This window comes from Aspergillus fumigatus, chromosome 2 (genome assembly GCF_000002655.1).
Source record: "Aspergillus fumigatus Af293 chromosome 2, whole genome shotgun sequence".
Classification (NCBI taxonomy): Eukaryota; Fungi; Ascomycota; class Eurotiomycetes; order Eurotiales; family Aspergillaceae; genus Aspergillus; species Aspergillus fumigatus.
The window spans coordinates 3,165,419-3,178,640 of NC_007195.1; the positions used below are offsets into that span (position 1 = coordinate 3,165,419).

Here is a 13,222-nt window from a genome sequence, read left to right on the forward strand (position 1 = left end):
GCGGCACATCAAAGCAAACCAATAGCCCTCCTTGGCAGACTAGAGTAACAAACTCACTCTGTATCCTTCATCTACGATTGACCTTCAAATTAAGAAGCAGAAAAGCAGTGCAATGCCTCCAAAGAGAAAGCGTTCCACAGAAAGCGACGTGCATGACGATGCAGCGCGCAACAAGCGTTTCGCGTACCTGAAGCCCCAAGTCCGGCAGGTTTCCGAGCGGACTATCAAGTCGAAATGGACAACACTCCCTGAGCCCGTTCAAGACAAGGTTCGTGATATGTTTCGAGCGCTTGAACGGCCAGTTATTGTGCGGCAGCCGAATGAACGAAAACGCATCGAAGCGCAGGCGGCTGTGCAGGCAGTTGTTAGGAAGTACGTCAATTATTGAGTATTGAATCTGTCCTATGATCATGATTGCGAGACGTATGGTGATTATTGACTGACTTGTTTTGTTTTCAACAAGTCTCGGGAAGCGACTTCCTCGAATGCCGTTTCCTCCTGTTACGAAGGAGTCGGTGTTTGACTACGAAGCGGCCCTAAATGAGCATGTATGTGATTTCTCGTGAGATTGTTTGGTGCCATACTGATGTTGAGTCCAGGTGTCTCTTGAGTCTAGCTTAGCGACTATGAACGATAGTATCGATCTTTTGAAGGCGGAAATTGAGAGGGAGGAGGCCTTACTGGCCAAAGAAACAAAGCAACTACAGGAAATGGAGAAAAACGCCAATCGAGCCGAAGCGGAAAGAAAACGGCAGATGAAGAATGTGAGTTCTCTCGGATGGTTCCGGCCATACAACATGTCACTCATCATTTTGAAGGAGCATCCGGCACTACGGCAGCTCGACGATCTTCCCAAGACCCAGTTCCAAGCAGCTCATTTTAGAATTCTGGAAGCAGAAGACTCACAATCGGGTTTTGATGAGGTATGAACCAAATAGGTTTTTCAAGCACTTGACACTTTTCTGACGTCTTGCTCTAGCTGGAGAATGACCCGGAAACCTCAAGCCTGTTGAAACAATTGAAAGACCATCTAAAATCGATGCAGAACAATGTTGCCCCTCTCACTGGTCTGAAGGACGCACTCACCCGATCGGAAGCAGCTCTCAGTCTATTCTCAGCACCGGAAGCACCCTGAGTGAAGTGCCTCTTATTCCCACAGTCAAATTGACTCACCCTATTACCATCAAACTGGCCTTGGGCTCCTAAAGAAGCTCTTCCAGCAGAAAAACCTCAACGCCAAATCCGTGGCAAACCCAACCAAATAGGTGTTATTGATGCACCAAGACAACCCAGAGATTTGCTCACTTGTCCACGTTACAAGAATCATGTGCGATCTTCGCATCCAATCTGCAATTGTGCAATGGCAACTTTGGCGAATGAGCTGAAACGAGGAAATCAGGGCCTCACTTTATCAGCAAAGGTCGCAAGTGCAAGTAGCTGCCCATAGCAGGATTTGGATCTGAACAATTACAATCGAAGGTACTGCTTTGTACCTAGATACTTTCGTCGCCTAACACGGCGCCAAATCGGGTGTAGCCACCTCGGCCCGACCACGTCAGATTGTGACGATCTTCTGTGGTTGCAAGGGAATGACCATCCACAGCCTTAGTCTGCCGAGCAGATGGGGGCATTCCCCTTAAGGACTAGGGTATAGAGGGTCTTGATCAGAAGTGGTTTGCCTGTGTGGAGTCCTATGAACTCCATGCTTCGTATCGTAGAACGGAGCAAAGAACTAGGCTCTATTATAATTCAGTCTTTTTAAAATCTTCAAAATAAGCAAAAACGATAAATATTAGTATGTACCAAGTCTGTGTAACAGAACGTGCTTCAGTCCGAGGTAGCCCGTAGCACATGGCCATGCAGCTTTCGTTTGCTGATGGCAGATGATAATAGGTAGATGGGCTGCCGTAAAAGCTCATGCCCGAGGCACCACACCCCAAAAGCAGGAACATTTCCGCCGCGGTGGTTCCCCAGTGCGGAGGAGCCCGGGAAAAAAGGCGGGCAGCCCGCCCGGCCAACAGTAGTCATCTCGGCGGGGACATCTGAGCATGAGACGATTACCATCGCTCGCCGTCGCCGCACCCCTCAGCTCAAAGCTAGGCACCTGCTGTCTGCTCCTGCAAATGCGTCTGATTTATCGTCCTCTAAATTGATTTTCGATGTCTGCAGGTCGCCATCAGACTTGCTCCTTCGTGTTCCTACCACCAACAGCGAACATCAGCAAGCCGAGCTTTGCGCAACCGCTTTGCGCCCAACCAGATCAAAGCGATTGATGACGGAGAACGGCACCGCGCAGACGGGCACAGTCCCGGTTGAACAGCCACGAAATGGTACGATGGAGAATGCCAAACTGAATATGGCGGAAGGCGACTCATCGAGAATGGAGTCGGGCTCCAAGAATACTGCCTCACCACCAGTGAAAGCTGACAATAACGCTGCGGGCACTCACTCCAGCCCCAAGAAGCGTCGCAAAGTTAATCATGGTAAGATACTGTCCTCGTTAAGCATTTTGTAGGGATTTTGGCAGTGTCCACTCTCCGTGTTTGCATCTTAGACCACGTTGCTAACCACCGTGCCAACGCTTTGCAGCATGCGTCTACTGTCGACGATCGGTAAGCCCACATCCTACCTACTGGCCCCGTATATCTTTCATCCACCACGTTATCCTGCGTCGCGACTCCCAATAGTCACTATACGACCTACTTGGTGAGAATTCATTTGCTAACGGCAGGGTGCTTCCTGATGTGTCACAGCATATGACATGCGATTCGGTACGACCTTCCTGATCCATTTTCTCCAGCTTGCGTCCGTGGGATGTATCGCAGGCTTCTATTTGAGTGAGAGACATTTAGCTGACTTTTCTACGTGGATGAAATACAGGAGCGGCCGTGCACGCGTTGTATAAAGCGCAACATAGGCCACTTGTGTCATGACGAACCCAGGGAGCCTTCAAAGCGGGCGCGGAGCGAACACGAGCATTCGACTGCTGAAGAGGATGGTCATTCGAACAATGAGTTTTCAAATGCTCAAAGCATGCCTCGAAACGTTGATGTTCAAGATGCTGCCGGACAGCAAATCCTTCCCGATGGGACTGTCGCCCTGCCTCCTTCGTCTGTCAGTGCTGTGCAGCATAACACCATCCCCTCCTCCTCTGCGCAAAACAGCCTAGGCCACAACTCCCAACAACGTAAGTTTTAAGGCGGCCGCCTCTATTTCCTGACTGGTGCTAATGATAGGACAGTTCTAGGCTACAACGAATGGCTCGGAGGCCAAAGCCAATTTCAGGATATGCACACCTTCCACCCGTCCTACATGTTCAATGCCCCGGAAGTCACGAATGAATACAACCTCCTGGGAGACTTCCTCAGCAGCAGTCTTCTAGATGACGGGGGGATGTTTTCGAACGATAACTTACAAGGGATATACTCCGATCCGACGTTGATCAATTCAATGGCCAATCTGGATAATACGGCTTTACTGCAGCAAGCTCAGCCTTCTCAGCCAACGCAGAGTCAACCACATCAGAATGATTCGGTTCAAGGTCCAAGCTCTACAGTAGTGAACGACAAGGCAAGAGAGACTTATTATATGACTGCGGCGGATCCGTCAGGGTCAGACCCGCCAGAAGAGCGGATGAATAAGCTTCTCAAGGCGAAATACGATGCTGGTCTCCTGAAACCTTTCAACTATGTGAAAGGCTACGCTCGCTTGAACCAGTATATGGAGAAGAACATGAAGCAGTCATCTCGGCAGAAGATTTTGCGGCAGCTGGACAAATTCCGGCCTAAATTTAGGGAGAGAATGCAAAGCCTAACTGATATCGAGCTGATCCTCGTGGAAATGTGGTTCGAACGAAGTCTGATGGAATATGACCGTGTCTTTGCTAGCATGGCGATTCCCGCCTGCTGCTGGAGGCGGACGGGAGAGATCTTCCGCGGCAACAAGGAGATGGCAGAACTTATTGGCGTGCCGATAGAGAGTCTGCGAGATGGCAAGCTGGCAATCCACGAGATCATTGTAGAGGATCAGCTCGTGAGCTATTGGGAGAAATTCGGTGCTATTGCATTCGACAACACTCAGAAGGCAATGCTCACAAGCTGCACACTAAAGAATCCGAATTCGAGTAATCCAGGGAACGGGATCCCATGTTGCTTCTCTTTCACAATTCGGAGGGACAATCATAACATGTGAGTGTCAGGAAGTGCAAGCCTGAGAATTTGCTGACAGTACACCTAGTCCCTCACTCATCATTGGCAACTTCTTGCCGTCACAACGCAGAAGCAAATGATTGTTATCTGGAATTGAAAATTGGTCTATCTACGGGCGTATTAAGGGTTCCCAGGCTTTGTTGTTGGACTATTCCGGTACATAGTTCTCGTGCTCGTCCCCTTTTTTATTCACTTCTCTTATGGCTCTAGGACCCGTCCATATCAGTGCTACTAGAGAACGTTGTTCGATATCCTTTCTGTACGCTGGCACGGGTATCAAGGAAAATGATGTTACATATCCCTCAAAGTTTTTTCGAGAAACTGATTGTATTGAGTGTCGGAGTGGTTATATATCCTATGCTGTCGTGTCTATGTATCTTGATCTTTGTCTCTGGACTAGTCCAGTCAGGTGAACCCAGTTTCCTAGTTTAGCAATAATATCATCCAGCAACTGCGGCCTTGCAATTAGATTTCTACTCAACTTATACCGCCAGGTTCTCAGTAGAAGTGCTTCTTCTCACCATCTAAGTGGCATAGTCAAGACTTCAACCATTGTGATACGGGAACAATGTCATCCAAGGATCTTGAAGAACGTTCACTCAATGTCCTAGGTATGACCACAATATGATCGAACCCCATGCGTTCTTCAACCAGGATCGCTAATCATCCATCCATCGTCCATCAGCCCACGCTACGCAAATACAAACCTGGCTCGCTAACGCAAGCACCTCTGAACAATCCCAGAGAGTGGATACCTTCGTCAAACTCCTAGACAACTATCTCGGTGATATACCCTTGTTCACAACGGCACCCTCATCAACCATTCGTCGCCAATTGGATACTGAAGGGACGAAGCTATGGAATGCATGCACGCAACTCATGGCAATATCTGCTGACAGTTGCGTGCCGAAGTTACTGAGTAAAGGTTTGACAACTTCACAATTTGCTTCTTCGGCAGCAATTCTAATCATCACAGTCAAAGCTTTTGCTTTTGCAATGCTGGATTGTGCGACGTCTGCCCAGAAGCAAGGTATTGAGTCCACCTGCGTCAATGAGTGACGGTTTCTGATGGCTTTTCCCCAGGAAACAGCCGAAGCTTCGAGCTAGCTTTGAGAGCAGCACGTACTTGCATGGGTAAGTTTAATCTATCCCTCACGAAATTCTGATACTGATGATGACATTCAACACAGATCAGGGACAGTTGAATCTAAGCCAGAAGATCATCAGTGTAGCGGCTACTCGCTTGAACAATATGTCTCAAAACAAGAGCAGCCACTACAGAGCAAAAGTAGAAGCCTACACGACCGAATACTACATGCTGCGCATCTACTTGGTAATGAGCCTTTCACAGATGATATTCACATAACTGACATTTAATGAGATAGACCTGCTTGCAAGGTAGATCCGATATTGGAGAGCATTTGTTTTCCAAGGTCCCGCAAGCGAGTCGAGGCGGATCTCAAGAGACTGTTATGGATATTTGCTATAGAGTTGGGGCACAGGCAATCTCATGTCGCCAGCTTGATGTGGCAGCTCAATGGCTTGAAAGAGCTTTGAGCTCAAGCGAGCTTCAGGGGCAAACCCAACAGATTGATTCCGACCTGAAGGATAAAAGGTTCCGGGTCTTGCTCGCTTTGGGTAAGTTGCCATAAGGCTATGGGCTTTTTGAGTGGGTTGATGGCTTGCAGCTTGGGTTGGTCTTCATCTCGACACGGCAGACGCAAAGCGTTGTCTCGACAGGGTAGTAGCGTCTTTGAAAAGTGTAAGATGAAGAATAAAATATCATACTGCTGCTGATGATTTGGAGGAATACGATAATAATTTTGAAGCCCAAATTTTTCAACTCGAGATTTTCAGAAGAAAGGACATTTCTGACTACGATGAATACTCTGAAAGTAAGAAGACGACTCTATCGTGAATGTGCCACCACTCATACAATCTTTCAGTCCTTCGACGCGCTATTGCCGCTCTGGAGCTCAATGATGCTGCTCTACAGACGTACGTTTCTTTCCTTGCTCTGGCATACTAATCGTCTAAGGCGAAACAGTATCCTATACTTCATCCTTAAACTCAAGGAATCCGGGTAGGGTCCCATGTATTATTCTCTGACGTAGTGGTCCTAACGAGGAAGGTCCCGGCTCTTCCTGGAAAGGATCAAGCAGCTGTTGTGTGACAAGCTTGCTTTTTCAGACAAAGGGGCATGGACAGAGCGCGTCTTCACCAGTGTCGTCTGGGCATTGACTGAATCTTATCCTTGTGCTGTCGACTGCATCGCCATCATGAAAGACCTGACTCAAAGTCTCCTTGAGCTTGGATGCCAATCTCTGAGCGAAGGGACAACCGATGCTTGCCTGATTGTGAACCCATGTGGAACTGGTGTACACTTGCAATTGCTGACTTTTGATGCAGCTGGTCTGGAAGCACATCGATGTAGCGATGTCTAAGCGAGACATCTCACATGCAGGGCAATGCTGTGAATTTCTCCTGGAACAGCCCCTATTCCAAATAACATCAGACAGTAAAGGCAAAATCCTAAGGTAGGAAGTCTTGTGGCCGGGGAGCGTTATATGCATGGAGATTACTCAACGAGATCTTAACAGGAAGCTGATTCTCTGCTCCCGAGATGATCCAAGCTCGCATAAAACCATTTTCAGACACCTTGAAGAATGCAAAACCTCAGCATCTACCCTGTACGTGCTGTATGGAGCAGCTCTACGAAGTGGTGACTATACTCTTGGTATGTCTGGGGAGCGCTCTATACCTTCAAATATCTAACCGGACCCAGGGCAAATATGTCTTAGGTCCTTGACCGAGCTAGAGCAAGAAGGAAAGATATATCTTCTTTCATGTGCTGCAGAGGCTCGACGCTCGGGAAATACTCGATTTACGATCAAATGTCTTCAGCAGCTTATAGTAGGCATGGATGACGATTCGCTTGGAGAAGTACCTGGCTCAACTCTGTTCCAGTATGTGTACCCGTCTTTTGCAAATGGCCACTGAGCTAATTCATTGCATAATTCTGCTTTCTCAACTTGACAGCGACAATGCGGCTTCAATAGCCCATCTCATATCCACATTCGAGGAAGGTGAGCTTCAGCGCAATCCAAACGATGTCGAATACTAAGCCGAAATAGCGTTGAAACATGCCAACAACGAAGGGAGATTGCCGCGCTATGCAGCCAGTGAACTAGAATGGTTTGCGAGGAAGAGCTACAACATAGCCCTTGACATAGATAAAACCTCCCCTTCAGAGACTGTCCTACGCCTCTTAGACATATCCCTCGAGGTAACCTCAACATGGAGAACGATACTATATCCTCTAACATTGGCATAGTTCACAGACCTATACCATAAAAAAACCGAAACCAAAGACCGAGTCTTTCTGTATCTCATGGGGGAGTACGTCAAATCCAACAAATTGGTAGCCGAGGCCCGTGGTCATACTCCCTCATCTGTGAAGGTCATTTTTCAAGCTATCTGTTTGAGACACGCCATATTGACAAGAACAGGTCTACAAGCAAATCCGCCGATCCGTACAGCGCTTCGAAGCCTACATTCAAATTGAGCTTGATACCTGCAATACCACATCCGAACGCGGGAGATGGACGCATAAGTACCGTCTCCTGCTCGCCTTGGATTTCGAAGCAGCAATCAATCTCAAACACTGGAACGACATCCCGAGCATAATTGACAGAGCCAGCAATATGCTCGACGACAAGCTCTGCTCCGCATTCCTAGACTGTATCCTCCGCTCTGGGGCGCCAGCTTCCAACATTGCACAGGTCGTCAAGGTACCTCCCCCCCAATCCATCAAATTGACCTCATGTATGTCAGAACTACATCTAACAAATACACAGAGTATAATCTGCAGCTTCCACTCCTCACCGTCTCCATCCTTCAGCGCTGGAGCTTTCCTCCAGAAACTTCCCCGATATCTACGGTGCCTGTTTCAGATAGCCCTGGAGGCAAAAGACTACTCGCTGGCCGAGTCAGTTCTTCACCAAGCTATCGTTCTAGCTCGGGATGGCTCAGCAGATGCAGACTTGCCATTTCTATATCCGAGCGACGAGCTCAAATGGCTTGCAAGCATGGGTTTTAATAGAGCGGTCGATTTGTATGTTGCCTCGGTGGATGAGGACTGTCGGAAATGGGGAGACATTGCTATTACACTGGCTGATTTGATAAGGGATGATGGCGGTGCGCTACTGAGACTGTTGCGACAAAACTATGCCAAACTCATGTGAGATATGGTTCGATGTTTACTCGCTTATATTACGCTGCAGGAGTCGTCACAATTCCATTAGGAACTTAGGCTCAAAGAGGTTCAAGAAAGTCCGGACCATAGGCCAAGTTAGGAATTCCTTCATAAATTGCTTCCAGTGTCTGCGTGATTCGCCACTATCGATAAATAAGATGCAAAAGATTGTGATAAACCAAACCCTCAAACTTTATCGATGTTTTGCTGTAGCCAACAGCAAGACCGAAAAATGAATCACCGCATGCGATGGGCAATAGGGTGATATGCCATGTCGAACATAACTATGCGATTGACCCAGAATAGGACCGCTGGCGAATGGGAAAGAAATAAAGAGACAGATGAATGTATGAGAAATGCAAGACACTGGAACTAACGAATCCGCTATTCGCTCGAATTTTCACCATTATCATTAGAACATAGAATTCGCGAGCGGTTATATGTGCCCTTTTTGGCGCAAACTTGGAGCCGAGTGCATCCGATGTGGACTTTGCAAGGCATTTTGATTTCCATCATTTTCCTTTCCGCTGCTGTCTGTCTCGGTTTCAGCATTTCCACAACCATTAGGTCGAGCTGCGAGGACTCGAAGTGTTAGGTCCAGTTCGCGCTGCAGTTCCTTCTGGGAGTGGAGATACTCTGTGGAGGTATTTAATTTTTTCCGGTAAGCCTTCAATGTGCGGCAAACCTGCTCCGTAGATATATTTAAACTTCCAGATTCGCTCTTGGACACGTTTCTGCCGCGGGAGCGGAAGTCTAGTGATATGCGACGAGAATGATTGTTTGTGTTGCCGAGCTTTTTACCAGGTGTGGATCTTCTGCTTGGGGATGGAGACTTGCGCAACTTCTGCAGGCGGGAGTGCGAAGGGGGTGAGCGACGGTCAGACCTTGAGAAAGGAGGAGTAGCCGGAGCTGATTTTTCGTTCTTTAAGGAAGAGGGTGTGAGAGAGATTTTGGAAATTTTGCGAGCTAGTGACTGAGAGGAGTCCCGCACAGGAGTTGGAGTTCCTGTGATGTTGTCTTGCCGCTGGAATCCAGCAAGCTCGTGTTTGGATAGGATCTTGCGCAGAGGCTTGGAGACCGTCGATTTTTTCGACGCACTATCGACTTCCTCTTCTGATAGGTTGGTTTGGGTATAATCCGGAGATTGCTGTGCTTGCACCACTAAATCCCATATCATGACGACGCCGTCCATACCAGCGCTAACCAGAGTCCGACTAGGAGGTTTCCCACTGCAGTCAGAATCTCTGGTCAGCAAGCATACATCGCTCACGCCCTCGGCATGCCCGAACTCGGCAGTAAGAAGTGCTTCGCGTTCCATATCGTACACGCGAATTGATTTGTCTGTGCTTGCGACTCCCATAAGCAACGTGGGACATTTCCCTGGAATGTGGGAAGCCATGCTCAGGGCAGTCATGACCACTGTGTCGCTTGAATCCGAATCGGTGGTTCGGAAAGAGCGAGTCTGCTTCCCCGAATCGAGATCATACTGTTGTATACAACGATCAACAGTGGATATGATGAGAATATTTGGGTCTTCTGTAGATAGAGTCATGGAAACCGGAGATGCCTTAAGCGTGACAGCCCTGGAGGCCAGATACGCAATAGCTGTTTCTCCACTGGTTTCTCGAGTCATGCGTTCTCGAATGAACACGGTGCGATCTGAGGAGCACGAGAGAAGCTTCTCGCCGTTCTTAATGAAGAGTAGCTGATTCACTGACCCGACGTGATCATCCATTGTCTGCACAAGCTCCAGGCTTTCGTCAGTGCTACGGAAAAGCTGAACCATGCGATCTCGACCAGAACTGGCAATGAGACAGGAGTCAGAGACCACGTGAAGGGCCACATCAGTGACCTCTGCCTCGTGAGCCCGAATCTGATTGACACATTTCCATGACTGTCCCGAAAGGACCCTAAGCTCAAGTCAGTGTTTTCACTTCCCTATGCTTTCTGATTCAATGCAAGGAATGCTTATATACCTCAGAACACCCATTTTATCTCCTGACACGAGCAACTTCAGGTCTTCAGTCGCCCTCAAGATTTTCAACTCATTTGTTAGACTTTCATCACTGCCCAAAGGCTGCTCTACCGTGACTGTCCTAGAGTCCTTACACCTGCCCGCTGTATCCCAGAATTTCACGGTCCCGTTGGCCGACCACGTGAAAAAGTTGGCTTGGAGTTCGTTGTGGTCTGGTAAAGGAGAAATGCCGAGGACCGCGTCTCTGTGAGCGGCGATCGCAAGTGCTCTCTCGCAATCATTACTTATTGACTCTACCCGATAGATCTGGATTTCTTTGCTGGAATTGACAGACACTAGATGTGATCCGAGGGATCCCATACAAGTGATCGCAGGTCCCTTGGTCTTCTTACTCGATGAGGTTCGACCAGAAGGCCCTGGAGAAATTGGGCTCGACGGCCGAAGTGACTCCAATGAGAACCTCTGCATTCTCTTTTCCCGACCACCGACCCAGAGGTAACCATGGTCTGGATCAATGGTCAAAGAGGAGATGCCAAACCCCACGTACTTGATCAGGGATAGCTTTGGAGATACCTCACTATCATCCAGGAGGCAAAGGGCACCGTCCTCGGTGCCAACTACAGCTTCACTGTCTGATATTCCTGCGACACAGGTGAACACGCAAGTTCCGAACGACCCGAGGAGACAGTTTCGTCCTGAAAGCGCTTTCGGGGCCAGGCTGGGGGAGCCAATGGCCGGATCCGCATTTAGGCGAGACTTCGATGGCGATACGGGTCTTGTTTCTGGGAGGCGCCATACTTTCACATGCCGAACTCCGACGCTGCCGCCTAGTTAGCCTTGCTACCGGTGACAAGCAGGGATTGAGTCCAATAACATACGTGACAAGACTCTGTCCCGTCCAGCCCATGTGGCGAACAATGTTGATGCACTTATTTGTCGAATGTAGCCTGGCTGATCCGGTCTTCAGACTTACAGCCCACACGAAGAGAAAACCGTCATTCACCTCACCGAGGGTGGCGAGGTACTGGGAGTTAGGGCTGAAGGAGACGCTGCGAACGCCGACGGTGTGCTCGGTGAGAATTGACAGGGGAATCTCCGGAGATGCGTCTTTTGCCGTAGAGAAGATCAAAACTCGAGGGTTATACCCAGTCTATGCTCAAATTAGCTGACTACCCACGCTCTTCACGTCTGTACAGGAAATGCCGCTCACCTCTCCAACAGCAAGGAATCTTCCATTTGGGCTAATTGATACACTGGTAACCGCCTTTATTCTTTCCCTCGACGACCAGGACCGCGGGCTGTTAGTCTCAGGGAGGTCGCTAGACGGAGATCCATTGTGGGTGATATTGTGCGCATTTGCTCTGATGTTAGATATCGATTTTGCTCTCGTATCGGGCGTCGATGGAGGTGTGGATTGGTTGTAGAAAGACGTAACCGGGTTGATGCTGCTCGCGGAGGGTCGGGCTTTGAAGAAGCGCTGGTTTACATTGTATTCATCATCCAGTTCTGCCAGGATGGCCGCCGAACCGGCGCATAGCGCAAATGATCTGCTTTGGTCGTGGCTTGAGAAGCCGTTCGGGTCCGTTGTAGTCGTGCCGATAACCGTCCGGAGGGAAAGGGTGGATTGGTGCAAGGAGGTCTTATTAGGTGACCGGGGAGGTCTCAGACCAGGCGAATTGGAAGGAGTGATGCGTAGGGAAGAACCCGGCCCAGCATTCTTGCTTTTGACAGTCAACGAACCACTCGCCATCCCATTCAAAGGCCGAATTCAGATTGCGAATATTCACGTTCCCGCAAGGGTGCTAGAGAGCCCTGGTTGCATTTGTCGTGACGCGGGGATCACCTGTCAAAGCTATGTCGTACTGTCAACGGAACCATCCAGTTAAGTATTCCCTTATCAGTCGTGCTTGTAAACGAATTCTGATAACAATCAAGTAAGGCGATGGCTTGCTGAAGGTCAAACTGTGTAAAAATGGGATATAGCAAAAGAGTTGTCTGGAGATCACCACAGCTTTGAGTTCAGCTGAATGAAGAGTGGTGGAAAAGAATGAGTGATCAGTAGGTTGAGAAAGAGCGTGGAGACAGAGAGAGAAGTCAGATCACAATGCGTATTCAAAGGAGTGACACAAACAAAGAGAAGGAATATGAGAAGAAAAAGAAAAGGTTTAGTGATAGGGATGGAAGCAGGAGTAAATACGCCCGTCCACAAATTGCACACTGTCAAGGAGGGGAGCTCCAGCTCGAGTTCATTAGCAGCACATTCCAGTGATCCCTCCAGCAGAAAATGGATGGGCGAATGGGAATGCAGGTATAACACAGTGACAAGCAGTTCCCCAAGCCCTGACCTTGGAAGACTGACATCTCATATGATCATTGAACTTTCAGCTCTGAAGCCGATTCCTTCGGGCATCTTAGTTTGTCTCTAATCCTGAAAGCAGACTAGATTGGTCCAAAAGCTCTATAGGTTCGTAGATTGGCGCGGGAACCATCAAGATAGCTGCGGTGATCTACACTAAACTAATCTGAGCTGTGGAAATGACCTCTCCTTACTTGACTTTCATTGTCAATGAGAGTTGATCGAGACAGACTTTGGTCTAGGAGTCAGGAGTGATTGTACATGTAGAGATCCTCAGTCACATACATTACCCACTGACATGGCATAAAAAGTCAGTCTTCCAGGGGCCCCGGATAATGCTGCCATCAAGACAAGGTTAGCCGAAGCCCTCCAGGGTTCCAAGCTCAAAACAGTCAACAAACTGCCTTCTACCACCTTTACCCAACCCC

At 48.6% G+C, this 13,222-nt stretch overlaps 5 protein-coding genes across 5 annotated transcripts; 4 read left to right on the top strand and 1 right to left on the bottom strand.

The window, feature by feature from the left end:
• AFUA_2G12320 (uncharacterized protein) lies at positions 1-1,876 on the top strand. The gene is made up of 4 exons (XM_750471.2): positions 1-372; positions 464-548; positions 600-923; positions 980-1,876. The coding sequence occupies exons 1-4, from the start codon at positions 113-115 to the stop codon at positions 1,133-1,135; spliced, it is 825 nt and encodes a 274-aa protein (XP_755564.1). The 5' UTR covers positions 1-112; the 3' UTR covers positions 1,136-1,876.
• Positions 1,877-1,897: 21 nt separating this feature from the next.
• Positions 1,898-4,684, top strand: acuM (gluconeogenesis transcription factor RDS2; the record flags this gene model as incomplete). Its single annotated transcript, XM_077804170.1, has 7 exons — positions 1,898-2,483; positions 2,590-2,612; positions 2,754-2,771; positions 2,881-3,187; positions 3,242-4,187; positions 4,237-4,364; positions 4,419-4,684. 6 exons carry the CDS (start codon positions 1,898-1,900, stop codon positions 4,286-4,288), a joined length of 1,932 nt encoding a protein of 643 aa, XP_077660332.1. The 3' UTR covers positions 4,289-4,364; positions 4,419-4,684.
• A 695-nt stretch (positions 4,685-5,379) lies between these two features.
• AFUA_2G12340 (uncharacterized protein) lies at positions 5,380-6,652 on the top strand (the record flags this gene model as incomplete). The annotated part of the gene is made up of 3 exons (XM_750473.1): positions 5,380-5,541; positions 5,594-5,846; positions 6,618-6,652. The coding sequence occupies 3 exons, from the start codon at positions 5,380-5,382 to the stop codon at positions 6,650-6,652; spliced, it is 450 nt and encodes a 149-aa protein (XP_755566.1).
• Positions 6,653-7,349: 697 nt separating this feature from the next.
• On the top strand, positions 7,350-8,452 carry AFUA_2G12350 (uncharacterized protein; the record flags this gene model as incomplete). Its single annotated transcript, XM_750474.2, has 3 exons — positions 7,350-7,494; positions 7,543-7,668; positions 7,718-8,452. Exons 2-3 carry the CDS (start codon positions 7,600-7,602, stop codon positions 8,450-8,452), a joined length of 804 nt encoding a protein of 267 aa, XP_755567.1. The 5' UTR covers positions 7,350-7,494; positions 7,543-7,599.
• A 447-nt stretch (positions 8,453-8,899) lies between these two features.
• On the bottom strand, positions 8,900-13,222 carry AFUA_2G12360 (WD40 repeat domain-containing protein; the record flags this gene model as incomplete). Its single annotated transcript, XM_750475.2, has 4 exons — positions 11,649-13,222; positions 11,317-11,588; positions 10,440-11,258; positions 8,900-10,373 (listed from the first exon to the last, which is right to left on the bottom strand). The coding sequence occupies exons 1-4, from the start codon at positions 12,186-12,188 to the stop codon at positions 8,900-8,902; spliced, it is 3,105 nt and encodes a 1,034-aa protein (XP_755568.1). The 5' UTR covers positions 12,189-13,222.

Bases quoted from the DNA above. Each gene is read 5' to 3' on its own strand.
- AFUA_2G12320 (XM_750471.2), top strand. From the start codon at position 113: ATGCCTCCAAAGAGAAAGCGTTCCACAGAAAGCGACGTGCATGACGAT. The intron at 373-463 runs GTACGTCAATTA...GTTTTCAACAAG, and splicing joins GTGCAGGCAGTTGTTAGGAA to TCTCGGGAAGCGACTTCCTC. The intron at 924-979 runs GTATGAACCAAA...GTCTTGCTCTAG, and splicing joins CACAATCGGGTTTTGATGAG to CTGGAGAATGACCCGGAAAC.